Source organism: Synchiropus splendidus, chromosome 10, assembly GCF_027744825.2.
Source record: "Synchiropus splendidus isolate RoL2022-P1 chromosome 10, RoL_Sspl_1.0, whole genome shotgun sequence".
Taxonomy (NCBI): Eukaryota; Metazoa; Chordata; class Actinopteri; order Syngnathiformes; family Callionymidae; genus Synchiropus; species Synchiropus splendidus.
Window position 1 is genome coordinate 10,326,117 of NC_071343.1, and position 27,469 is coordinate 10,353,585.

General features: G+C 41.8%; 1 protein-coding gene across 4 annotated transcripts in view; it reads right to left on the reverse strand.

The window, feature by feature from the left end:
- Positions 1-25,158, reverse strand: part of kalrna (kalirin RhoGEF kinase a) — a 94,915-nt gene extending 69,757 nt beyond the window's left edge. For all 4 annotated transcript variants that reach the window (XM_053878070.1, XM_053878069.1, XM_053878067.1 and 1 more), the window contains exon 1: positions 24,855-25,158. In XM_053878070.1, the coding sequence (XP_053734045.1) occupies positions 24,855-24,921 (67 nt within the window). In that variant the 5' untranslated portion in view covers positions 24,922-25,158. The remainder of the gene's footprint in view (positions 1-24,854) is intronic.
- Positions 25,159-27,469: the final 2,311 nt, after the last annotated feature.

A 27,469-nucleotide genomic window follows, 5' to 3' on the forward strand; every position in this document is an offset into this window, starting at 1 on the left:
CACCAGCTGTTAAGTCAATTCAGTGACACACTGCTGCCACCATATGTGGCTTATCTATCAAAACAGAACGTCTCGCGGCCCAACCATGGGCCCCAGCCCTATGGTTAAGAATCACTAATACAAGGAGTATAGAGCTGTTACAATATCTGTTGAGTAATTACATTGAAAATACTGACTCATGATGACTTGCATAGAGCCTATCTTCAGTCCAGCACTGGTGTCAAATGAGCAGGACATATGCGCACGTAGATTAGGTCCCTGTCTTCATAGGAAAACAGGTGAGGTCTTTCACACCCGACGTAAACAGCTGCTGGGACAACCAGCTGCCGGACTTTGCGTGTTGCCATGGAGACAGAGCCCGTTGGGGGTGATGCCTGTCATATTAAATGTTGCTTGTTTGGAGATTTGAGAGGCGGTGAAACGTCTGTTAGAGAGGCAGCTGTGTCGCTCACAGAGTTGCGATCCATCACTGACTAATTCGTGACGTCGGGAGGTCCAGTGAAAGCATGATCAAAGATCATCCCAGCACCACGTCTGTCAGGATGAGGCTGCGCTGGCTGTTTGTATCAATTACGACATTTGACTCTGGAATTTTGAAGGAGTTGACACATTTATTTCCTCTGATCTCATCCACACATGTTGATGTTGTTTGAGAGAATCAGGCCAGTGAATCTCTGAGAGTGTACGAATACGGAAGGACTATCTGGATGTAGCATTTCTTTCTTTAAAAAGGACAGTGATCCCAATCTAATCTTATAACAGGGTGACAATCTCAGTCACTAAAAGTGTTAATGTGAAAATGAGATGATGGAGCCATGTCCAGATGTCTAGATCAGATCAAACATGATTCAAAGTCAGGAGAGGGATTCCAATATTACAGAGAACTTTGCTTCCCATTACAGTTTGTATTAGTGTGTGTCTCAGCACTCTAGCAATGACATCTCAATCCGTTCGGTCCATTTAACAAGTACCATTGAGAGGGCAGTTCAAACATGATCGAACAAACGGTATTTGTAGTGTTTGACAACCCAAAACATAATTGTTCTCCCTTCTTAACTTGTCCAGAACTTTTAAAGATATTCAGTTTCAGAGAGAAAAAAAATGTGTTTTCATGTACATAACAGGCCAAAAGACATAGAAACATTTGTGGGGTTTTTTTATGTACTTTGCTGTATGTAAACTGGACATACATTGCGGGCCAAACAATGGCAGATGTGGAAACTGAGCGCAGTCAATCGAGAAGCCATGGAGAAACAAGCAAATAGAGGAAATTAGAAATTATTTGCAGGGCCTAAGTTGGGCCCCGGGGCCTCGAGTTTAACACATGTCTTAAAACACGGTGTATATTGCAAGATCACACTGTGTCATAGTGACAGCAGGGTGGATTTAAATAACAAATATATGTTTTCTTGCAAACTTAAATGAACAAATTAAGAGATGAACATGTTGAAAGTAGCTTTCACTATGAGATAATAGACACATGCAGCCCAGCTGCACGCGTGACTTCCAATATCTTCCATGATCTTTGGACAACCTGCCTCACCCTGTCAGATACACATTACAGCCCATTCTGGTTTTGTCACCCAGTACAAATGACAGGCATTGTGTGACTCAATCACGCAGCATTCAGCAGTCCTCACAGGATTATGCCTTGAATTACCTGCACACACTCGCCAATGCACAGCGAAGTTTGACTTGAAACATGCTCACACTTTAATGGCCCCGGGATCCAGTTTCCTTTTCAGAGGAAAACCATATCCATCACTCCAGCGAACCGCACACTGCATTCACACAACCACACTCACAATCAGAGCCTTGCGGATGAGAGGCGCGAGGAAGACTGCTTCTAGTTAAGTGCTGGGCCAGGCATCACAGATGTCAGAAAGATGACGTCGTCTCTACGACAAGATTATCTTGGAGACAACAGCCCTGTTTTTCCTAAGGTTGATACAGCGGCGATTTTAGCACCAAGATATTGTCTTCCTGGCCAAAACCAAGACTTTTAGAGAATAGCCTCCACCTCAAATCACTTCTCAAACCAGGGAAGGCTTCAATGTCCAGTGCAAAGAGGTGTCCAAAGTCAGAAAAGTCATGGGCCTCTGTAATATGCTTGCTGCCCCCTCAACCTAACCATAGAAGAACTAGGATGGACCAATTCAATTGAATGAAACAGTTAAAAAAAAACAAGCCAGTTACAGTATTCTCAGAGTAAATGGAGACCTGAAGTTTATTCTAAAAAATGAACCACACCTTAAACGTGTATTTAAATAGTCATCATTGCCGTGTCAATATAAAAGAGGCAGCTGGAGCTTGGGGTGTTAGACAGCATTATCCCAGGATAACTGTAGCCAGTATCTTTTGGATCAGGTTATAAGACCTGTGCCATGCGGCCCCGGGTACCAGGGATGTCAGGACTTGGACTTACCTGAGGTAAACCTTCCCATGATTTAAATAAATAATAATGAATTGTTTCAGCAGCTTATTTCGACATTTCCAAATGGGTGTTTCCTCTAAACAGCAGCTTTTCCTGCCATTAAAATCTCAAGGCCGCCAAACACACTGACAGGAAGCAGAGGAAGACCTTGTGTTTTTATCTATATGAGTGCGCCTCTGCCCAACTCTCTAGTCTGCTGGCACAGTCTGAGTCACTCAGCGGCGGCCAATCAGAGCGAAGCCGCACGTCTACAAAGACGGGAAGATGACATCATGAGCCCAGCGCTCTGACCACATGGAGGGATGCCATCTGGAGGTGCTGACTCAGCACAACGCACAGCAGCGTATTTCTGAACCACAGCCAGCGATCAAGCAGCTCCGCTCGTGGCAAAACGCAAGCAGGGTGATTCAGCGAACTGACGCTTTCGCAAGTCGCTGGAAAAACCTATTGTGAATGAAGCTATTGATCCTGAGTCATCTGCAGCTTGAAATCCCTGGGCATATTAGAATCTACTCCTGTGAGTGAAGAAGTCGCAACACCTCATATATGTTTGTTCTCACTAGAATAGCTTACAGCATACGATCGCAGGAAAATATTCGAAAGCACTGGAGCATATTGCCCTTGAAATGTCAGGCTTGAAAGCTTGTCCTTACTTGACTGAGTGACTTTTATTCACAACAAAAGGAGGCTAGTTATTTGATACATGTTTTGACTAAAAACGTAGAGAATAATGGAATGAATTGATCCAAATAACAAAGATTAATCACATATAAATCTATGATTTACAACTTAAGGATCACATCTTTTTCATTATGTGCTTCTATAAAAATGTCTTGACTTGAAACTCAAAATTAGTTATTGAAATATCTTTCCCATCTCCCGATGACTGACCCAAATATATCTTTTAACCATTTAGATTTAAGACTATTGATGGCAAACAAGTCCCCTCAGATCAGACGAGACACCAATCATTGGAGAAATCAGTTATATGATAAATGAATATCACTTTCACTAAGTCAAAATATGCAGGTCAAAAATAGAAGAACACAGTCAGGACATTATCTTTGGAATATACAACAACAAAAACCCAGCGCAAGTGTATTTTATCATCTGAAAAAACATGTCATCATGGTTCTTTCTCCCAGAAGCCAATGCTGAGATTCGAATCATTGTTTTTTATCACAACTAAGATACATCTTGGAACAATTTCCTCTCTTATCTACCAAAGAAAAACATGTGAGAACAAAAAGCTGAAGTAAATATAAGGAAGAGAGAGAGAGACGGGCTGAATCTCTCCAGTCACTGGATTGTCTTTCAGAATGGATTTTTTAAATAGGTTATATTGGTTTAAAAAAGTTCTTACAGGCACGTAACTTGTTATACTTCTAAACTTCTAGATCATCTCCTATGATTTTTCAGTGTTATATTTAGGGATTTATTATTTTATTTTGATCTGTTATTTGTTGTTTGGGGCTTTATCCTACCACTTTATTTCTGTTGTTTATTTTCAGGATGAACGTGACTTACTTACATTAGGTAGTGCACTCAAGGCCAGGGATCTGATAATGACGCATTAATAATTCATAATAGCTTCCAAATGTTCATTCATGTTCATTCACTCACTCAGCCGGTCCATCACAGGACACCAACTAATGTCTGTTTGTTGTTGGATTATGGGAGGGAACCAGAGGTCCTGAAAGATAAGTATCACAAAGACCTTCTCGCTGTGACATTTCACCAGTTCTAGGATGAGGATCAGCACCTTGAAGTTGGGTAGAAGGTTGGAAAAAAAGCACTCACTCTGTGTCCCATGGACTTGTGGAGGAGTGATTAATAAATATCTAACATCAATAAACAAATGGTTTGAAGTTGCGTGATGTTCACTTTGACAAAAGCATGATGAACCAGGTCAGTTGGGCCAGCAGGACCCTTGTGGAGGAAGGAAAGAGCTTAAGCCGGGTGAAACCAAATGTTAAAACACGGAACACGTGTTGCTGCTATCAGATTAAATTCTCCCTCTCCTCTCTGGGTCTCCATCACCGAGGGGCCGGATCAACTTTCAGTCTCCAGACAGCAGCTGTCTGTGGAGGGAAAAACTTAGACGGGTGGTCAGACCTGGAATGCCTGTATACCAGTGTGTGTGTGTGTGTGTGTGTGTGTGTGTGTGTGTGTGTGCGAGCGGCCCACTGGCAGTTCAGTATTTAGGGGCACTGCTATCACGCAATCTGGGACTTATGTCATTTAAAAGATCTGGAAAGTGGCCGCCACATTGTTTTCATTAGATAAAGATAAGATCTGTGATTCGACCTTAGATTTCCTCTCATGGTGTGAGCCCAATAATCTGCAGATGAAAGGGGGTTTTCATCCTAATAATCAAATTATCTGTTAACAGAATTAACTGAATTATAATGATATCTCCAAACCTATGTAACGGCAACCTGTCTGGGCGACACATTCTTACTCCTCAGCTTAGCATGGTGATGGTTGTCAAGTGGACTTTTTCGTCCAGTGTTGCCAGAAGTCAGCGATCCATGTGGATCATGAATTGAATCATATATGAATATTATTTCCCTTAAGACATTGTATGACCTTCAAAAAGGATGAGGATGAGGCAGGTGGTTGGCAATCATGAGTCATCATTGTTTATATAAACCCAAGAAAAGCATGATCTCAATTTGGCAATACATCTCCGTAATGCAGTTCGTAACGTGTCAATTTCTTCGTAAAACAATAAACTTGGCCTCAAATCACAGCACTGAATTTGAATGCTACCAAGAGGCTAACCGAGCGAAAGCTCACCTAAGAAAGCCGCAGGCGAAATCAATGCTAGTGGGGTTTATTGTTTTGGACAAGCAGCCGTGTTCTGTTGTCGAAGACAGCAGCTAATAAGCACACAAGGACGCCAGACACTCTCCCTGGACACGATGTGGATGAACAGAGGAGCCATTTTTCAGGTTATAAGGCAACATTCTAGAACTTAACAAGTGATGAGTCTTTTTGTTTAGTTGTTGCGATTTAGTTACGAAAAAAGAGAAAAACAATCTGCAAAAATCAGCCTGTACCGACTTTCAAAAAAATCAGTATCGGCCAAAAAATGACAATCTGTGTGCCCCTATAAAGAACTTCCATCTTAAGGTGGGTGTTTATAAGGTGAAATTGCGTCATTTCATACATCACACCTGACTTAATAAAAATCAGAATGGTTGCCTACTGGGTTCTGCCTTCTGTAACTCATTTTGTTGACTTTAAAAACAACCAAAACATCAGCAAGCTTCCATTAAACTACTGAAGTTAGTGAAGGCTGTTATAAATGAAGAGTCAGTACAGTGAATTAAACCTGGTGAATTAAATCAAAAAAGAGGTGCGCACAGAAGACCATCGTATTTGCCACGTACACAGATTGGAAGCTCGGGGTAGTGGCTAAAACCAAATAAGTCAATTTGAACTTCCGTTTGTGATCAGTCAAAAGTTAATTAACTTTTATTGGACACCACCATAGCTAAACATGTTTAGACAGAAAGAAACTGAAAGGACAACAGACTCTGTGACTCTTTCCTGTGACTTGATAGGAAGTTCCTGCTGCAGAAGGAATCTTAGCACATTTTAGAAATCCTTTTCCGATTATTGTGTCGTGATCAGTCCGAACCCAGTGAGATACGAACAGCTGAAGGCCTTTTAAAAAAGTTACCTCAAAGTTACAGTGTCACACCTTCAATGCAACCTATTATTGTGGCTAATATGTAAAGAGAGGCCTTTCTGCCAAGAGAAGCTGACATCAGGACTCCACACGACCTCTTGAAGACCGAATAGACTCTCTAGTTTCCTTCTGGCTCATGATTGTGGGTGATATGTGCAATGATAATGACTGATTCCACATTTGTGGGCTGGAAGCGCTTCCTATCCTGCTGACCAGATTCTACCGGGGGACAACAAGCCAGCGTGAAAGAGGGTCTTTCTGTTCATGCAGATATTATTTGTGAATCGCAATGAAAGTTGTGTTTAAAGAGCAGACTCCAGTTTTAGATCTGTACTTCAGCTATAAGTCATGGCACATGGACCAATTGGAGCCCAAGATTTTATGGTGACGTATGCAAAGAGGGAAAATTCATCAATAAAAAGGGGAAAAGTGGAAGGGTCGGAGTAGATGCTGTCTAACCCGAAATGTCCCTCCGATCGCTACAGTGCTTGATAAGTTCTAGCCTGGAAGGAGGTCAGAGAAACGGCAGGCATTCCTGGAAAGTTGTGGCACTCGCAAGTTCATTTCTTCCTGACACCAAACTGTTTAGCTTCAACTACAATACTAGCACAATTGTAGCTACTGTGGCAATTACGTGAAAGCAACGTAAATTACACACATATATAGTCAGTAAATCTTCGCCCCCCCAAAAATTGGATAACTTTTTAAAGTAATTTGAGAGATGGCAGGAAGTCATTTTCGTCACCACAAGCCAGCAGCTAGTGTAGTGCAAGTAGTGCAAACAACTGTGCTAGCCGTCGTTGAGACAACAAAATGCCTCAACTCGATAGATCTACTGAGGGCAGTTCTGGAACCAAACTCCTGTGATGATCAAGGGACTATTGAACACCTCAGTGATGTGTACACAACATGAGTCTGCATTTTTAGTTTCAGCAAATCCTTTGTCAGACTAACAGTAGTACATTGAACAGACCATATCCATACCATAATGATTCTGCTTTCTGATCAAGGGAGACTTATTTTTTCCAGAAACCTGTCTCATGCACAGACGCATGTAGCCACAAGTCGAATGATAATGTTACTGCTCAAGATTGCTAAACATGTGGACGGCAGAGTCGTGAAGCGTGACAAGCTTTCCACTTTTCCTGTATGCACATTTTCCAAGTGGTGAGGGAGATTTTTAAACCTAAACACGCTTGAACACATAGAGAAACAGTAATAAAACGGGACAACAATGCGCCCTATACTCAAACAGTGGACTCCCTTCAAGTACTACACACAAACTTACTGTCTTTTTAACCAGGTGATGTGGTGAGAAACACGAAAACACCCGTACTGCTGTGACCAGGAAAAAGATCTCGCACCATGTGCATCTTTAACCGACAAAACCAGATTCTCCTCCGATTCTCCTTTCTATTTATACTTCTCGTCAGCAAGGTTCTGTTCTCTCAATTACAGCCCGGTACAAATGCCCCAGTGTAGTCTGAGTGTGTGTACGGGTGTGTGTGTGCGTGTCCTCTTTTAAGGTTGACTGAACTTTAATTACTACGCAACTCCATAAGAGACAGCAGGGAAGAAATTAGCCAGAAAGAAAAAGCCAGCAGCGAGCGAAGGAGAGAAGGATCAGGAATCAAGAAGAGGAATATTAATATGTGGAAAATGGATTTGTCATTTAATCCCCCCAAAAGAGGGAACTCTTTGAAAAGGGAATCACACGAAGAAAAAAAAGGTAGTGAATGGGTTCCATCTGTTTCATTCATCTGAAGACGGAACTCATGCTTTTAAAATTGACTGGACTTGGGTTTAAAACTTCACTAAGAAACACTTGTGGTTGTCGTTTCTCCAACCATCCACCAAACACTCACAAACTCAGCGACCTGAGCCAAACCACAAAATACACAAACAGTGTTCTGGGTTAATATGAAGAAAAGATATTGGTGAAACGTCAACAGAATACTGGAAAACCAGGCAGAGAGCTGTTGAGGGGAATTATCAATCAGTATATCAACAAACTGAACCGCGGGGTCCAACGTGCTACGACACACAAGGGTCTTTACATCACTCAGCACTGTCTTGAAGCACAGTCAGACGAAAATTGATGGCTCATTTATGCCACTCAAGACACATGAAAGCGTTTTTTTTTTTTCCTTTCAATTGAATGGTGTTTTTATCCGGTGGAAATTTGATTCGCTCTATTGATGCTCATTTCAAAACAATGGGGGAGGCTCATAAACATGAGCTTAACATCACTATGGTTCACAAAGTGGACCGTAATTATTTTAAAATATTTTTATCACATATTATTACAGTAATATATTATTGACAGCCAGCCACTCAAATGACTGGCGTTTGATGGGAGGCGGAGAATTATGCATTCAAAACATTGTATAGACCTGGCGGCTCGCACCATTATTCAAACTGCTGAGCCCCACAAGCCAATGCAGTTGAAGCAGAAGGTTTTTGACAAGAAAGAGACGAGAGGAATGGAGCAACAGTCCTTCTCTGAAGGTCACTGCTGGCCAACTAAAATCAGAAAGTGTGACGCAGCATGAATTAAGTATGGTGTGAGAGCCATACCATTGCCCTTAATGCGTCCTGTGTCAAGAAGCCTGTGAAAAAAACGGCAACCTTCCTCTGCACAATTTTTTCTTTTCGTTCTGGTAAGTCAACAGTTTGTTGAAAAACGTATTGGTCAGTGGGAGTAGGTGAAAATATTCCTGTTAATAATACTATGCAAAACAAATTATTGTTCAGCGAACAAAATTGGGAGAAAAACATAATATAAGTTAATTTCCTTTTAAATATTTTGGCTATGTCACAGCATTTACCTAAGAAGTTGGAGGTGAGAAGAGCTACTTCAGAGCATTACAGTTTTCCAAGTCGGCAAACAAGATGGCAACACCTCACGAAAGGGTGTAAGGGATAAACATGCAGAAAATATGGTGGTTTCTTTTGGCGCATTTTATTGCTTTATCGTTTTCCTGCAGTCACCAGTGGTTGGTGCTATGCTTGCTTTATTGGTCCCAAAATATAAATGCATTTTCTCAATGTGATATTTCAGGTCGGACATCCCACGTCAGGTGACATAACCAGGAATTCTCCAACATGGCTGGAACGCACTACAAGTCTTGCCTCCTCATTGTTTACCATGGACATGAACCTCTTGGTTGTCTTCTGCTTCTCCAGTTCTCCAACATTCTATTTATAGACAGGTAACCTGATCTTGACCTGAACGATCAAGTGACCACATCCATTTCTGAATTTCCAGTGCCCACAAATTCTGTCAAAAGCACTCCATTAGCGTCACACAACATAGCTATAGTCAAAAACACGATTTCATGAACAAAAGCAAGCAGAATTCCAGAGAGCATTATTGCTCTTCATGCATATGCATCTGCGGCTAAGGCTGGGGAGGAAAATGGGATTGTGATGCCATACAATGGGAGGCGGGGGATTATGCATTCACATGTATGTTACAAAGCACCAAAGAAAATTGCCTCGCAGTTTCTCAGGAGCCATGGAAACACAACGTTTGCAAGATCCACATTTATACAAGTAACAGGTCGATACAGCGTCGAGGTGGAGAGTCTCCACATCAGCAGATGCAACAATATATTTGAGAGGCAGAAAATAATCTACATATTAAAATCAGGAGATATGGTTGTGCATGCTATATATATATATATATATATATATATATATATATATATATATATATATATATATATATATATATATATATATATATATATATATATATACTGTAGTATGATGCTGCTTCTACACCATTATGCAGTCTTTATTTATTTAACCAACCACCTGGTCCTATTCTGAAGGACGATGACCTCAACATCTACTTTTAATACCACAATCAAGACAAATATCTGTGGACGTTTGTGCTATAATTAATGAAAACTAAGGATGCATGGAATATTTGGTTACGCAATCACTCAACATTAAGCAGGCCTTAAAAAGCAGGCAATATAAACATGATATAGAATGCTTTTTTCCACATGAAAAACCACCAGACCAGCACTCAGATCCGCCAATAAATAATCCCTTTAAGAACTAAAACCACATTCCCTCATCAGGAATCGAACCCGGGCCGAAGCCTAGCCCCTAGACCCGCAGTACTTTTTATTCTTTTTGCATGTGGTCTCTTAATAATTTTCAAATAGGTATTAAGATATACTTCAATTCCGACAATCAAAAATTTATATTTTCACTCAAAATGTTTCCGTCAATGATTTTTCAAGATTAAAAATGAATCATAATGAATTATTCCTTTTTCATTTGTGTACTGGGCAACAATGTACACATTTGAATTAGGTGAAAGACAAAATAAAACATCTACTCTATAAGCTTACATACGTGCATCCAAGTATATAAGTTCCCCTTTTTTCTTTTGAAAGAAATATGTTCCACCTTAAATCTCTTACTGATAAGTTTGACGGATAATGCAATTTAGTTGTAACCGTTTTAAAAATCGAAATTTCAGTAGGTTATGGCATAATAATTTTCAGTGTTTCAGTGTTTTTCTTGGTGCAGCAGCTGACAGCCTATTTCCATTCCAAACATGTTTGTTGAACAGTGATGCCCATGTGAATAGCCCTGCTTAACTGCAGTTGTGACCACCAAATCAAGCAAATCAGGATCAAAAGTTGAATGTGACCGAGCTTCGATTCCCCCCTCACTGCTGGTAAACCCACAGGAAACGATTCAGACGTGTAATTCATCATAATTCAATCTCGCCGTGGCCACTTTTCACAGTTTCCCTGCTCAGTATTCAATTATCGCCGCATGCTCTCATTTAAAGTGCGGCTGACAAAAAGATGTGGCTTTCATTCCAAAGTACTTAAACTCACTGACTGGTCAAGACGCGTGAGTCACACCAGACGGAGCTGGCTTTGGCCTCAGAACTAAAATAACATCAACCGTCAGAATATCTGCATTTTCTCACTGAGAGCCTCAATCTGTCAGTACAGTGAGCCGGGGGAACTATAGCTTGGATGGAGCTGTGGTGGGGGTCAAGGTCAAGTAGCTGTTTTTTTGGAAGACGTTATTGTGTTATGATGAAACAGAAGCATTGAGAATGGATCACTGGTGGTGATGATGTCCTCTTTGTGGAAAAGAAAAATGGCTCTTTTACTCTCTCTTCTAACAGCACATCACAACAATAACTTTATCGACACATCAAACTTGCGAGGGCTCACGAAAGAATGCTCAATCTCCATGCATTAAATCTCACAACATTTCAGAGCCCTTAAAAAAGATTGGCTCAATATTATTTTAGGACATGTAGGAGAGAGCTGTACGTAAGAATGGGGATTGGACTTCCTGCTGGAGACACTGGGAGGTATAGCTGTAGAACAGGGGTCTTGACCTGAGCCACGAAATAGCCACAGTAGGAGCAGGTTTATATTCCAACCAAACGTGAAACATTCAGCACCAGCCTGACAAAAGGTGTCCTCTGGCTTGGTTGGATCGAAAACCTGAACCCACAGTGGCCCTCCGAGGACCAGTATGAGACCCCAGTTTTATAATGCCGTGGGAATGCCATACAATGGGAAGTGGAGGTATGTTACAAAGCACCAAAGAAAATGTGTATTTGCTTTCATTGCTTCTGAATCGTCCCCTTCCTCTTTCAAAATAAAAGCCAAAGGGCTCCAAGTATACTTAGATCCGAGCGGATATTTACCATTTCCTGAATATAAATGTCTGCTAACAAGCACTGAAAATCATCCCCTCGTATTCCCTCTGTTCCCCAAGGAAGAAATTATCTCTGCACTTTTACGAAAAACACATGTGAACCTCCTGTGCTCCTCCCCTGCCCCCGCCACGCTGTATATGAACCACACATGTACACACAGTAGTAACCTTGTTTACTAAGAAGCAATTGAACTTTTACTGGCTGTGTATCACAGGATCACATGCTAATTATCGCGCGGTTTGCTAACCGACTCGGAACATGGAATGAAATACTGTCCAGAAACCGACCCGCTGAGGCCGAATGCAGGTCGGTCACTGCTCCAGCTGTGACTGTGGGATTTATGTCCCCATGCAAATTGCAGAATTACGAGGACAAAGATCCACTGAGCAAACAGAATGATTATTCTCAGCAGCGATGACATGTTTATTGTTCGTACGAGCCGGTCCTGCTGACGGCCATTAAGTCGTAGATATTCACGAGAGGACGATTTTAAATACGGAACGTGTCAAGACGGAAGATAAAAATGATGCAAGGCTTTATGTGAAGGAACATATGACTAAGCTGGGCAATCAGCTACAAGACTCTCAGCCAGAACATTATGACCACCAGACTGATTAACATCGAGGTTGGTGAAGCTAAATTCAAACTCCTTCAGCTCAAGTGGTGGGCTGATGTAGGGCCCTATAAAATCCAAATTCCATTTTATTTTTTCCCAAATTCTTTTTTTTCCTGTTTTAATTCTGAGAATTCCGTTTTGTTCCGTTTTTATTTTTGGGAATCCTGCTTTTACCTTTCAGTTATCATTGTTATACCACAAAATGTACAATACAAACAGTATATATCCTCAATACTGCAACGTGCGTTAAAGTGCAAAAACAAATGAATTCATGAACGACAGCCAATTGAACTTTCACTGGCTTGTCATAAAGCAACATTGTGAGGCATGTCTGCAGGGACCTTTTCTTAGTAGCAGTCTTGCTCTTCTCTTTGTTTCTTAAGTGAGTTTTTGACAGCACGTATTTTTTTTCGTGTCCAGTCAGTGGAGCGCTGACAGAAACGTTCACCACGAAATCGAAAATCAAAATCTTCTGGGTATTGTTCAGCTCTGTATCGAGGCGTTAGCGTACAGTTTCGTAACTTTTTTTGCTGACGAAGGCATATTTACGTTCGCCATGGTTCTCCACGGGGGTGGAACTAATTTGCCGGCTTGTTGTCCCACCCGAAAATGCTTCAGGGCGGTTTTCACCAGACATCTTTTTTTTTTGTTCACTGATTTTCATGATATTCTGTGTTAAGCAGTAGACTCCGTTTTTATCAGCCAATTCCGTGATTCAAATCATCGGGCCCAACTGATGGTAGTTCCACTCCTAGGATGCTCATGAACACTTCCTGTGTGTTTAATTTCACCATTCCAGTTTTAATGCCACCTCTCTTGACAGGCCAGCGCAATTTATCTGCCGTCTTGTCCTTCCATTTATCTAAGTAAATATTGCAATACACAACCGTGCCGGACAGCTCAGCAGCAAATGGGTCCTGCCGGCAAACTCAACAACTCAGTCGATGATTTTCGACAGGAACACAACTGATGGATCAATAAGAGATTAGGGAGGATCAATAGCCCGGTGTCCAGGTCTTGAGTGACTCTCTCTGGATTCTTATTTGCTCTCAACACTTCCACAGTCACCCGGGAGCTGTTTCAACAACACACTCTCACACACACGCACAGACACTTTTAAAGGAAGAGTGAGTAATTACTGCGGGTCAAGTGTGCTGATGCTCTGGACGGAAGAGCCCGGTGTGTGAGCCTGGTTGTGTGTGTGTGTGTGTGTCACATCACAGTCATGATGTAATGCTGAGAGGCATTAGTTTTGACTCATCTGGTATTTATAGGTGGGAAAACCTCATTTGTACAGCCACTTCACCAACGGAAGGTCAGACACGATTCCCCACTGTGTACACGAATCAGCCAGAATATTATATGCACGTAGTGGGTCAGAGGAACTTAATCTGTGGTAGATTTAGTCAGTAAATGAAAGTCTGAACCAGGTGAAAGGTTGTTACCATGCAGTCCAATCTGCAAGATAGTTGTGATAGAAGAAAAAGTCACTTAGCTTTGAGTTCTCCTCTAGACTTAAACAACAAAAATATTACTATTAAGTAGATTTGGGTTTGAAAATGAAGATAGCAGCACTTATAAAAGTCAATGGCAGGACACAGAGGAATATAAAGGAGGTGCAGGAGGACTAAACAGTGTCTCTAAAAAGAGCATTTTATGACATTACCAGTGCTCTTCTCAGCACATTAGGGGCGTAGACTTCAAGCTCTACACAGAGATTTTCCCAGCGTGGGGGGCGTTTTCTAGAGTTACAGAGGTGTCAGCAATCCCTCACCATCAGTCGATGGAGGAGGACTCCATCTTTTAAGGCAGACCGTCGAGAAAGACCGTCAAGGATGAGAAACACGCTCTCTTAATTGCCCCGGACACACCCAGGTGACACATCTTCTTCTTCCCTCTCACTCTGCGAAGACAATGCCTAATCTGAGAAAATATCCAAGGCAGAACCCAGCGTACCTTTCAAACACAACAAGCGACAGAAGAGTTCTGTTGTTTTGTGAACTTGTAGTCAAATAGGAATCATAGCAACATGTAAACAGAGACTTATATGTTCCGGTTGTTATGCCAGCAAGTTGTAGTGCTGCACGACACGATTCCGCAGCCGATATCGATATCCGATATCTCATTATGACACTTACAATTCAAGTCAGACAACCGTGTCAGAAAACTTGTTTGGACAGTCAGACACTGCAGAGCTTCATATATGCGAATTGGGAATCACTGCGTAACATCCAAGTCCAATGCTGCGCTTGTGTTTCTCAAATTTATGGCGAGGTGTTAAATTCTCATTGTGGGAATTCAGCTCTAAACCCTGTACAAAAATGTATCGCCCATCTCTAACTCTGAGTTGGTTAAGTTCACTGCATTGTATTTAAAACAAGCAACTGTAGGATAATAATGCCTTATGACGCTCCAAGTTCCGATCTTTGTCTCGCACGTCTTTTTATCCAATAGGAAGCATCATTGCAAAGAGTCTCAAGAAAATGATGGTTGAGAAGATAGAAGAATTTAAAATGTAGTAAAACCTGATGCTAAAAACTGTTTCTGTGAAGAGTAAATGCCTTATGTTTTGAATCCAATAAATCATGTTTATATCTTTTATTTTCCAACGCAGCAAACTGTGTCTTGACTGTTTCATTCAATAGGTCTATCAGCATAAGAGCTTCTCAGCCTTTGTCTTGGTGTGTGTGTGTGCCAACACCTGCCCACAGCAGTTAATAACATCAAGATATATTAAGCCCACACCGCTAATCAGCAAGAAACACACTTGCATTCATGCCAGTCAAATCTTTTTTCGGGATCGATTATTTTCTAAGCGGAAGCTCATCACGTTAACGCTCTCTCTCTCTCTCTCTAAAACACACACCATATGGCTGCAGCTGTCCAAGGAAGCTTTTAACAAGGGCGGAGTCTGGAGAGAGTTTCAGATCAAAAGAGGAAATCTTGTCTTTGTGTTGATCTACTTAACACTCCGCCGTCCGCTGTGTCCCCCGGTGGGGTAATAAGGGCTAATCCACCCCAAAAAAAGGTGGCCTGAGCTCACACATAAAACACACACTTGAATCTTCACACCCATCTGCCACTGGTCTTGACACTGGATGGAGTGGGAGACAAAGAGAAGGAGGGAGGGAATCCCAGTGTCTCTACAGCATCTTATTGTTCCTGTTGATGGAGGGCTGAGACACACACACATGCACACACACGCATCAATAATGGATGAGAAGCTCCTCCCCTCTGAGTCTCCTCACCATGACTCAGGAAGCAAACAACCGCATCTCCTGATTCCTCATTGCTCTTCTGTACATTACAAATATTTCATTACCAAGAAACAGGCCTCCAGCACCAGCAGGTACAAAATGATAAAACAAATGCACGAGCAAACCCTCATGGTGATCAGGTTTCATGAGGATGCAACATTTTTTTGGTGATTTTTATACATGACTTTTGAAAAAAAAACATTTGAAATAGAAATGCAACCTTCTAATGTGTGTGCATGTTATAGAGGTACAAGCTTTATGGCTGTCACCATTTTGACTGTTCCTCCACCGCGCCAGTATGTGCTGCTTGTGGGCAGACTGTCACGGCAAACCGATTGGCTGTCACAACACACTAAACACTTCATGAGTGTGAATATAAAAGGTCAAGGTTGATAGGCCGGCCGATTTATCGGCACCGATATAGGCATTTATGACATCAGCACGATCGGCCGATCAAATGACAAATATACACCAATGTATATTTTTTATTTTCATACATGATGAATAATGCTATTGAGTCGATAACAGAGCAGGCATTTTTCAAGAAAATCACACTACTAACAGAGCGAAAGCTAAGCCAACAGGAGCAAACCTCAGGCCAAACCAATGCTCATATAGTTTATTGTTTAGGATGAGCAGCCGGGTTCTGTTGTATGAAGACCAGAACTTTCAGTAGCTAAAAGCACACCTGGACCACAGACACCCATTCCTTGCACTGTAAAGAGCAGCAGCATGTCAGGTTAAAAGGCAACATTCCGGTGATGAATGAAGTTTACATTGGGGATTAGATCCGTTAATTGACAAGAGAATAAGAGTTATTTATTTCATTTAAGACTTTGGCTTTTGTATTGTTTAATTTGTCATTTATTTTGCTTTGAAAATTGCAATGTTTTCTACACAGTGTTGTTCAGTTATATCGTCATTTATTAGGTTCATGTAATGAATTAAATAAAACGGTGACTATTATACGTGTTTTGGTTGTGGAAAAATAAATAAATAAATGGCAAAAATGGCATCGGCTTGTCGGGTCTTTATAAAAAAATCAGCAAACGGTATCGGCCAAAAAAAATGAGGAGGAGAACTTGCAAACGGCACACAGAAAGTGACATGCTTCCGATAAATTAAAAGTAAAGTATTGCTAGGGAAGAATTTATTTAGTCTTATAATACCCAAAATGTTGTTCGCATATTTAAAATATTGCCACATTGCACTGGGTATAATTCATTTCACATTTATTTTATCATAATCTTTCAATTTAATAGCCCAAAATATTGTAAAAGCTACTGTTTACCAAATCAGAGGTCTGTGTTGGTAACACACCACACCACCACAGTAATAATCCGACGCCTGACAGCAGATCGTATATGAATCTGTGTTAATAAGCGATGGATCATACATGTGTGAGGATTATCTGAGCACAAAAGCTGCTTTGAGGAATGACACTTTAATAACATGTTATCCCCAGATGGCACCGGCGTGTCCCTGCTGTGACCTGCACACATGACACGGAGGTCATCTGCATGTTCATAAATGAATGAGTCAGAAACACCTCATGCTGTGATAACATTATTTTAGGAGGTGTCTCTATAAAATGAATCTAAACTTCTGAGAAGCAGCTTCGGTTACCAGAGATGTTGCTCCACCTCGTGATTTAGTCGCTTCAAATATTTATGGATGAAAGTTTAGATATTATTTATGCCATTCTCAGGAAAAAATGGCTGTGCTGTTTTGCTGCGTTGGCATCTCATTTGATGGTGATTTAGGACAACGAAGACACGGTATGAATTCAGGGGACATCACTATGAGACAGAGTCTTGATTATGATAATTTCTGTTGTTTTGCGGATTTAGTAAGGAGCATATAGTGGAGTTCTTCCCAGCGTTTCGACATCATAGGGCTCATAGGGCCTTTTAAGGTAGTCCTTTAAGGAGGACCATTGAGGATGTGCAATGCACATCACAAAAGGGGCCAAAATAAACACCAGGAGTCGCAAAGGGGGTTGAAAGAACTACTGCTACCTGTGACAGGTACCATGGATAGGAGAGGAATGAGCTATATCTGAGTCGACAGCAGCTCCTGTAGTAAGCAAGTGTTCAAACATCAACAGCACTTAATCGGGGAGAAAAATGTGGAGTTTGTTTTTTTAAAGCAGTTCACACATGAGACGTGTCCCCTAACTACTGCAGGATGAGTAGGACAGATCGGACAGAAAGCCAAATTGGTCGTAACAGGTAATAAAAATCAGACCAGGCAAGAATCATCTATAACTTTTACTCTCTGAGCTCCGCCAACTAGGTGGATCCACCTGATGGATGAGAATACAACTGTAACTCATCTGACCAAGACAGAAGCCCGGTGAAACCCAAGCCAGTTCAGTGTTTAGTCAGTGACAGTACACTCTAAGCACTGAAGCAGATGGGAAAGTTTTGACCACAACCAACAGACTTCAGTCATTATGAGGTGTCTTTCTGGATTTGTTCTGTTTTAAACACACTGAAAACCACCACTATCATGTCCACCTCTGTGAAGCGATATGTGTTAGCCGCTTGTTTTGTTGTTCTTTGTTATAATGTTGTGAGATTTCATCTTTTTTTAAAAATTGACCATTTTTCTGAAAGTGTGGCGGCTCTCATTTAAGACGTGGCGGTGTGCCACGATCGCTTACATTTAACGGAACCCATGCTATTAATAGTAGTTGTAGTAGTAGGTTCATTTCTTTTACTTCCATCCCATGACAAGTGCATATTGAACAAGACCCTGCGATGGACCACCACACTCAACAACCTCCACTCTTCTACTGACCTAAGCTCAACTCCATTTAAAGGACCGACACATGCTATGAGAGTCAACCGTCCAAACATCTAGTGTCTCCTACGTGTGAACCAGAAACCCTCACATTGCCAATGACATGCAAATCAGGGATGTAAGACAAGAAATTAATCCACTCCCAAATTCCATAATTGATTTTTCACACCACCAGTAGGCGGCTAAAATTGTGATTAGCAATACTTAACCCTCCTAAATTCATCCCAAGTTACATCCCCAATGAATCCTCTTCTGGCCCCCCATCCTTCGCTCTGTCAGGTTAATCTGCCTCTAATCCTGCAGGAAGCAGTGCAAGTGAATGAATGGATTACTGGTCATTCATCCATGTAATGTGTCTGTTCTCACGGCACGCAAACACATACAGAGACACGCTAAGATGTTTCCCATTCACACTTCAGAGTCGGATGTGTCATGCCAGACAAACACACACTCGCCAGTGCGACACTAACACAGCACAGCAGTGAGATGCAAACCTGAGACAGTAGGAGTGTAAATTTATAACACCCAAATTGGCTTCAACAGAAAGAATATTTACAAAAAAAAGGACAAAAATATGTTTGGAAAATGGCACAATGGTCAAGAAATACATAAAGATTACTTGAATAAACACCCACGGATTATAGTGTAGTAAACAGTCATTAAAAAAATAGAAAAATATATATTAAATGTTGTTAACACCTGCATAGAGTTAAACATATGTTTGGAATTTAACAGTTGAATTTTAATTGAGCCAACTATGGTTTGAAATATATGTTTGTTGAGATTATTTTGAAGTTTTGTATCGGGTAATAGCCATTTTTTTCCAACAGCGGATTGCGATCAAAAAGCAACGAGAATGTCACGGACTGGTCGACGCACCACACCAAAGTGGTTGACTATGTCATTTCACTGTTGCACACTACTAATACTACACTACTACTACACGTCTTCATACTCTTAAAAACTCTTTTTTTCATTTCTCCAATTCCCATCTTTCTTGTGCGGTAAAACGGTGGATACATGGTTGAAGCCTACTCTTCTTCAACGGGGGTCAGTGACCGTGAGCTCCGCAGTCTTGGGCTTCGGTGAAGTAAACCGTTTCAAAAAGCACACCTCATTTTGACATATTCTCCTTCACGCTGACAAGAGTAGAGAGTGTGGGTCAGGCCAGCATCCACACTTTTGAGTTTATGGTGAAGGACAAGTTCAAATGAGTAGATTAGAGGCAACTGAAGGAAGGACCCGACATGAGATCGACTGACTGGTGAAACTTGTGCTGGAGTCATGAATCCCTTTGAGTGGGAATGCAACGGTTCTGGCAGAAAGGGAGCTTTTACACTTATTTTGTCCAGCGAAGAGGACTGAGGAATGAGTGGTGCATTTACTATATACAGCAGGTGGTGAGAGTGTTGCCTTTTCCAGGACGTCTCATGCTGTAATTTCACCCGTTGGTTTTGTCTCTAATCTGATTTAATTGGCATCTTGATATAAACACAATGGCCAGTTTCACAAGTTCAGACTGAGCTGCAAGCGGGTTCAGAGATTATGTCAGGAAAGGGTTCAGCCAAACAGCAGAAATAAAACTTTATAGAGGCGGATGCTAAATCCTCTTGAACTTTCCAGTTGCTGCTTCACCTGACTCTGGCTGAAAGTGAATACTCTGCCATGATTGTGGCGGCACCAGCTGGCGTCAGTTGTCAGATAAACACATGCATCTGAAGGCATGCCTGTCACTTCCTGTTTCCGTCTGATAATTTAGCATCCTATTTATAAAGCGCTGATTAACATAAGACTGGGACGCCGCCAGCACTTTCCTTTGACGTCAGCCTCGAATCAGAGGCTGTTGTGATTCTTCAGAAAACTTTTTGATTGACTAGACCCTCGCAGTATTCACGTATTCACACTCCAGCGATGCACAGCCATTGAAGTTCTTGTGCAAAATGTCACCAACATGGCAGTTCTTGTTCAAAAGTCACTGAAGGAGGAAAGGTGAGTCAGAGTGAGTCATGGTGAGACAACAAACAGCATAAAAGGAGTTGAGGCTGAAAGTACCAGAATGGTGTCAGGTAGAGCTGCAACAGTGACTTGTAGACTATTATTTATTGTTAAAAATAATGGTAGTGCTGATACATACAAACCAATTGGTTCCATTTAAATGACCCGTTCAGAGCTCGATAACAGTTATATGTGCCAACGACTGTATGGTGGAGTACAATTGTTTGTCAAGCTGAATGAGAGGGCTCTAAAAGACCTTGAGGTTTATCGGCAAAAACTCACACTACTGGATGTAACGGCGAACCAGACATATTTATCACTGAAAGCATTCACCTACACGTCTATGTTGATGGAGCTACAAGCAAAAATGAGCACCAATATCAACTAACACGTGGCTTGCAGGACGAAAAACTAACATTTAGTAACTACCATTGTTGTTGTGTTGCGAATAGCTGCATTCATTTTGTTAAATTACAGAAAAGGAGGCAGTGTATACAAACAAAGGAGGAGATACAGTAAGTCATGAAAAACATATTTACATTTCCGCAACATTAGCATTGGCATTAGCTACCTTTTCGAATTCCGATCACATGACCTGAAGTATTTTCTTTAAAAGTTATGATGCTGCCAATGTGGTGCAACAGGATTAAACTACCAATATCAAACTCAAGGCATGTGGGCCATATCTGGCCGGCTGCGACATTTTATGTGGCCCGAAAGAATCATCAAAACACAGTGTTGGATTAAATTAAAATTCATTTATCATTTGTACCATAAACTAGTTCCAATATGAGACAGCAGTGTTCCCGCTGGCAGAGTTTACGAATGTCAACAACGACTTCCCTTTGATGCTGATGGATGAGCAGTCTATGATGCTGTCTGTACTTTTAGAGAGAAACCTGTCTTTCATTGAAAATGGAAAACAGGGAGTGATATTATGTTTAAACCTTTCATACCTTGTTATTGGCTTTAGATATAATTTAAAAAAATATAACTAAATAAATAAATATAAAACTAAAATATATAAAACTTTATGTAAATATATAGACTATGAAATTTCACCAAAGTTTTACCACTTAAGAGGTGAACACCTTGAGTCAGCTTTTTGAAGGTCTTGAACCTTCAATTGTAATTTACAATATGGCTCAGTTACAATAAAAAAAAAAAAAAAAAGCTGCTCCACAATGCATCTCTGTGTTCAGAATTCCATGATCCCAAGACTACGATCTTTGAAATCTAGAACCTGGATTCGCTCCAATTAGGTTCCCTGCCAAACAACTTCACAAATGTTAATTAAAAAAGCGCTTCTGTGGTTTAAATAAATCCTGCGAACAGACACAATGAGTGAAGGTATAAAAGGAATTTATCCAGTAATTGGATGGATCAGATTTCACAGGGGTTCAGTCAAGGTTCCTCTCTCCCCATCGAAGCAATGACATTAAGAGCGGCGAAGAATCATAGCTTGTTCATTTGATTTAAATATTCAGTGTCATAGAAAAAGAAGGCAGAATATGTAAAAGGGATGAGATTAGAGGATGAAGTGGAAGAAAGAGGAGGAGGACGTCTGAACGCAATTACAGAGTCTGACGGCACCGAAGCAAGACATCCATGATGGCAGCACTGATGGAGGAGAGAAATCCATTCTAAATGAAAAGCAGGTAACCAGATTTCAGATCGGTCATTAACATGTTATGAGCAAACCGAGCAGCTGATTGTTTTAAAGGGGACTTTTACAGGGATTATTCAAACAGCTGCTGGTTGCTACTGGCAGGGCAGTCCAACAGAAATGCTAAGAAAAGGTCATGGAGGTTTAGAGAGCACGGCTCACAATAAGCGGATATACCAATTGATGTGATTATTTCTGCAACCATTCCCTATGATGATGCTTTCACTCCAGCACTGTAAAACAGACCATCGATCGGCAGTGACCCTTCCATTAAAGGGGGCAAGTACATTTGCTCCGCGATGCCTGGAAGACGAATGGAGCTTGATTGATGATCTATTGTGTCGTTTGATCAACAGGGCCACTTAAGTCTGCTACCTTCTGTATCAATAGACAGAATTGATCGATCAAGGAATCCATTTAGGCGCGTGCTGACTAATATTATTTGAACTCATAGAATGTACAAAATTTCAACTTTGAAATGTGGGACTTCCTTACATTTTCAACTGTTGCTGGTTTTGTTGTGTAGTGTCCTGGAGTTTGAACAAAAATTTCGAGATTTTTTTGCTTCGGATTTCAAACGAAAGTCCAGAACTCGAACGCCCCCGAAAAAAGCCAGAACATGCGCGGACTGATCAGCTGACCCACGACGCACTTTGTTATTGTGTATAACGCAGCCTCTGTATGCAGACGTGTCACGTTAGCTACATTTACTGACTGTTGTTTCTTCATACTGAGGTGTAAAACCTTTCCTGTCTCCGCACTGGACCGTGGTAGAGTGTCACAGGGGAGGTGCTCGCTCCTGTCCTGTTGTGGACTGGAGCTGGGACAGGGATGAGACGAGTCTGGGACAGAGCCTTACTTGGTTTATGACTTTGTCACAGCCAAACTGCACAGAAGCGCACATTCAGAGCTGGACACGCACCGGGCACCTCTTCACTTCTGGAGAGACGTCACTCACTCGGCAACCCCTCCCACATGCAGCGGCCACACACATAGAGGAACAGCGCACCTGCAGCAGACACTCTACATTCACTCCTACAAAAGACTATTTTAAAGCTTGGAACGCATTATTTCTTTTTCCATTCATTCTAATGGGAAAAATCGATTCAGATTTCGAACAATTCGCTTCTCGAACGGCCGTCTGGAACGGATTGTGGTCGAGAACCGAGGTACCACTGTGTATATTTTCATCTGGGCCATGATACGAAAACGGGTCCTGGGGACATTCTGAGCTGAAAAACATGAGAAATTTGGCCCACTGTTTTTCAGCTGAGTGCCTTAAATTTCCAATAATAACTGCCCTATTCGTAGTGTGATCATGCTGGTTTTCATGAAAAGCATGTTTCTCTCTGGCAACTATGCTGAATTGGATTAGAATTTGTTGATTCTTATGTCAAAGTGCGTGTCGCATCTTAGCAATCACAGGCACTGTATTATTTTTTGGCACGAAATCTCGAGATTAGCAACGTCTAGCTGGTATTTTGCTAGCATTTTATTGGTTGACGTGGCATGGAAGAGCAGTGCTATTGGTGGGATCTTCCAGGTAACATTTTTTATCTAGACTCAAATACAACAGCAATTTAAAATCAGCATTTAATTCTGAAATAAGAAGAGTAACAGAGTCTTGCTATAAAAATGTTCGCAACGCAACACAAGACAAAATTTAGAAACCATTTCTCAGAATCCGAGCTAAAAACCTGACTATACACTGATGAACTATCATACCATCCCATTCAATGCCATTGATAAACACCACCAGCTTAGTTCAAATGTCTGGTGGTTGCCACAGCAAGTCGTCCTCCTCCACCTTAGCTTCTGTAGATCATCCTCCCCAGTCACACCTGTAAACCTCACTCTTTCATTTACATTTTCCCTGGAGTCTCCTCTCACCGGGTACCTCTACTTATAACAGTCCCCCTCCGACGTGTCCAAAACATTGTCTCCAAACTTCTCCACATGAGGTGTGCCACAGGTAAACTCCATTCAAATCTGAATTTGTTGGCACCAGTTAAAACCACAGAATATCATTGAACATGACATCAACAAGAACATTTTGTAACAAGGTCTGCATTTTAATTTCTATTAAACCTCCAACTGACAGCAAGAGACTGGGTGTGTCACTGACATCCATGGTCTGTTCAGAAAGTGTCTTCTGTCAAACATATGTCAGCCAGTTCCCTGTTATGAGGACTGGAGGTGATTTCTCTTCCTCTGTCTCACACACACACACACACAACACACACACACTCCTATAAAAGCTACAGACACAACCACAGGCTGAGATCAATACCTGCAGTCAAGAATCAATGAAACAGGCAGATGGCGATATAAAAACTGGTCATAATCGCCTCCAACACAAGTTGTCTGCAGGTGGTTTGGCTATGAGGCTTTTCTTGGAAGACTTGTCTAGAATCACTGAATCATTTTTTCATACTGCTCCCAGCTGCTGCATGGAGGCGATCGCCTTCTTTCTGCCGTAGAAAGCATCAGCATCAGACATGAGCTCACACGATACAAAAGCCTCCAACCACCACACATCTGCACGTCCAACGCTGATTGATCTGAATGGCTCGCGGTCTTTACTGGCACCGCGGAGCTCATTCTTCGCCTCCTTTCTACCCCCGAAACAGGCGGCTTTCTTTCCGCCGGTGACAGCCGGGCCGGGTCTCCCTACCTGTTTTGTAGAAGGCATCAGTGTCCGGGTCGCTGGGCGCCTCCTCGGCCGCTTCTGCAGGGTTCATGCCGGGGATCCGGTTCAATACAATCCGACAAAGAAAGACCGCACGAATTCCGCCTCCGCTTCGGGAAACACTCCGTTATTCCTCACATGTTCCTGGTTCGCTTCGAGCCTCCCTCCATCCTCAGCCCGGGTTTCTTTCTTTAAGCTCGGTTTGTTTGGAGCTTGAAGGCTTCGTTCCTCTCTATTGTTCCCGGTCCAACCTCCCTGCCGCTGTCTGCCAGGGTCTCTCTCTACCTCCTCCTCCTCCTCCTCCTGCGCGCTCCCCCCGGTGCCTCCTCAGCTCTCCCCTCCTCCCCCTCTCTCCTTCTTGCTCGCCCCATCTCTCTCTCTCTTCAATCCATCGACCTTTATTGGCACAACGTCTCGTTCATTCATTCATTGTCATCGACGTCATTTGACCAAACAAAAATAGACTTCAGACTTCAGCTCCACGTGGTGAAAGGAAGGGACACCCTGGACAGGACTCCATCTGAACAACCACTCACAAGCACACCTACAGACAACTCCAAGTCTTTGTTGTTAAAACGTCTAGATGTTTTAATATTAATGTTAATATCTTATATTTTATTCTATGAAGCTGCAGAAACATCTCAGAGAGAATCAGTGAAAACACTCTGCACCTGTGCTCAGTTTTGAGATCAGTTTGAGTGTATGTGATGCATTGTTTATTTTACATCTTTTTTTTTACAATATTTAATCAATTGCAGAATAATGTGTCAATGTGTTTTTTTTAGCGAGGTTGGGTCACTGTGGCAGCAGATGAAGCGATTTATTTATTTTGTCATGATATGTATTATGGGTATTTATTTATTTGTCTTGTGGCTGCACGTTTTTTAAGGCTGGATAACAATGGAGCATATATAATGTCAAGTGACATTCATCACAGTGGCCGCTGTATTTAGCTTTTCGTTCCATTTTACTTATGAGAATCATTTGTTGGCGTTTCCGATTGTAGTTATCGAGAACAGTCAATACAAGAGACAGAATTTCACTGTTGAGTGTCACCTGTCACTAGTGATGGGCTGACGAGGCTTCATGAAACAGTGTCTTTTTATTCAGAGCTCAATAGGTGGCACCGCTGGTTAGGAAAAAGGTAAGTTTTCATTGGAATGTTTGTTCAAATCCAAGATTTTAGAGCAGAGAGTGACATCTAGTGGGCTCTGGAAATGAGGACACTGTTTCATGAAGCCTCACGTGGCAGCCTGTCACGTTCTGTAGCTGCGACTTATTCAATGGCTGATGACCGATCTTGAATGTCTGGATCTCTATTTTTCAAAGAAGTTCAAAATTAGTTGATTTCCCTGGCTGTCCATTGGTGTGCGACACTTGTGTTTTTGATGGACAGGGACCGAAGTGGGTTCAGTCTGAATGTGGCATCCCAAAAAGTTATTGTCTTTAACCCCATTGCAGCTGCTTCTTCAGAACCATCAGACGATATAAAAAGTGCCTCCACTTTCTTTGCCTCCTTTTTTTTTGGTCTCTACCTGTCAGAAAGCCTTGGCTGACTTCGAGTGCTGCCGTGGAGAACAAAGGGATCTCTGCATTTACCCTGAGCTCTCAGGTCGCTCTCCTGCCTGCCAGTCTCATTTAGAACTTCAAAAACCTGCTTCTGGCTCGTGAATCACCTCAAAGCTCAGGCCTGAAATCATTTCATACATTTTTTGATAGCTTAGGACCCCAGCAGCAGGTCTTTCATGTCTACAGGTTCAGGTTTCTTTAAATCAAAATTTGTCTCTCACAAGGATTTATTTGGGTGAAAATATCTCAGGGTTTGTGTAGCCAAGGGGGGCAGCACACGTTTAACCGAAAGGTAGACTGTTGGATTCTGCTGAGTATTTTAATTCAGGTTGGGTGTGGAATGGTGAAGTAATGTGGTAAACCATGAGTTTGATTGGTTTGGACTGAACTGAGCCAGCAGAAGGGGGTCTTCAGTTCCCAAGCTGATGCTTTGAGCAAACTTCACTTGGTAGAAACTCTAACCACTGGGACCTCTAGTAAAAAAATATGCTCCGATCTTGCATACTCTGCTTAAATAATGAAACTTCAGGTCACCTGTCAGGAATGACCATCTGTGTTGTTTGGTGGTGGCTTCCCACCAGGTTCTCTCCTGTCTTCACTCAGAGCTCCCTGAAAGAAAGCACAACGAAAGCTGTTGTAGCTGGTCCTCGGTGTTACTTCTATATTTTCAGTTTCATGAGTTGTGATGGGAGTGAGCTGTTCTCCAGTACCACTCTGGACACTGACCTACTCCTCCAGTCCAAAACCAAAGTGAGGTCAAGTAATGACTCAAAATTGTCTCCCAGCAAAAGTGGCAGCCATTTGTCTAAATGTTCCATGACAGAAAAGCAACCTAATGTATGTAGTGCGTCTAACAGCTTTCACTTGTACCCAGGTTTGGACTAGACTGAACAGACAGAGAGAAGAGAGGCAGTTCCTCCCAGGATTTACTCAAGATCGATGTGCCTGCCATGGTGGCACCATGTAGAGTTCTGGCTGGGGTTTCTACTAGTGGTGGGACTTTAACAAGTTAATTACAATGACTTACAACT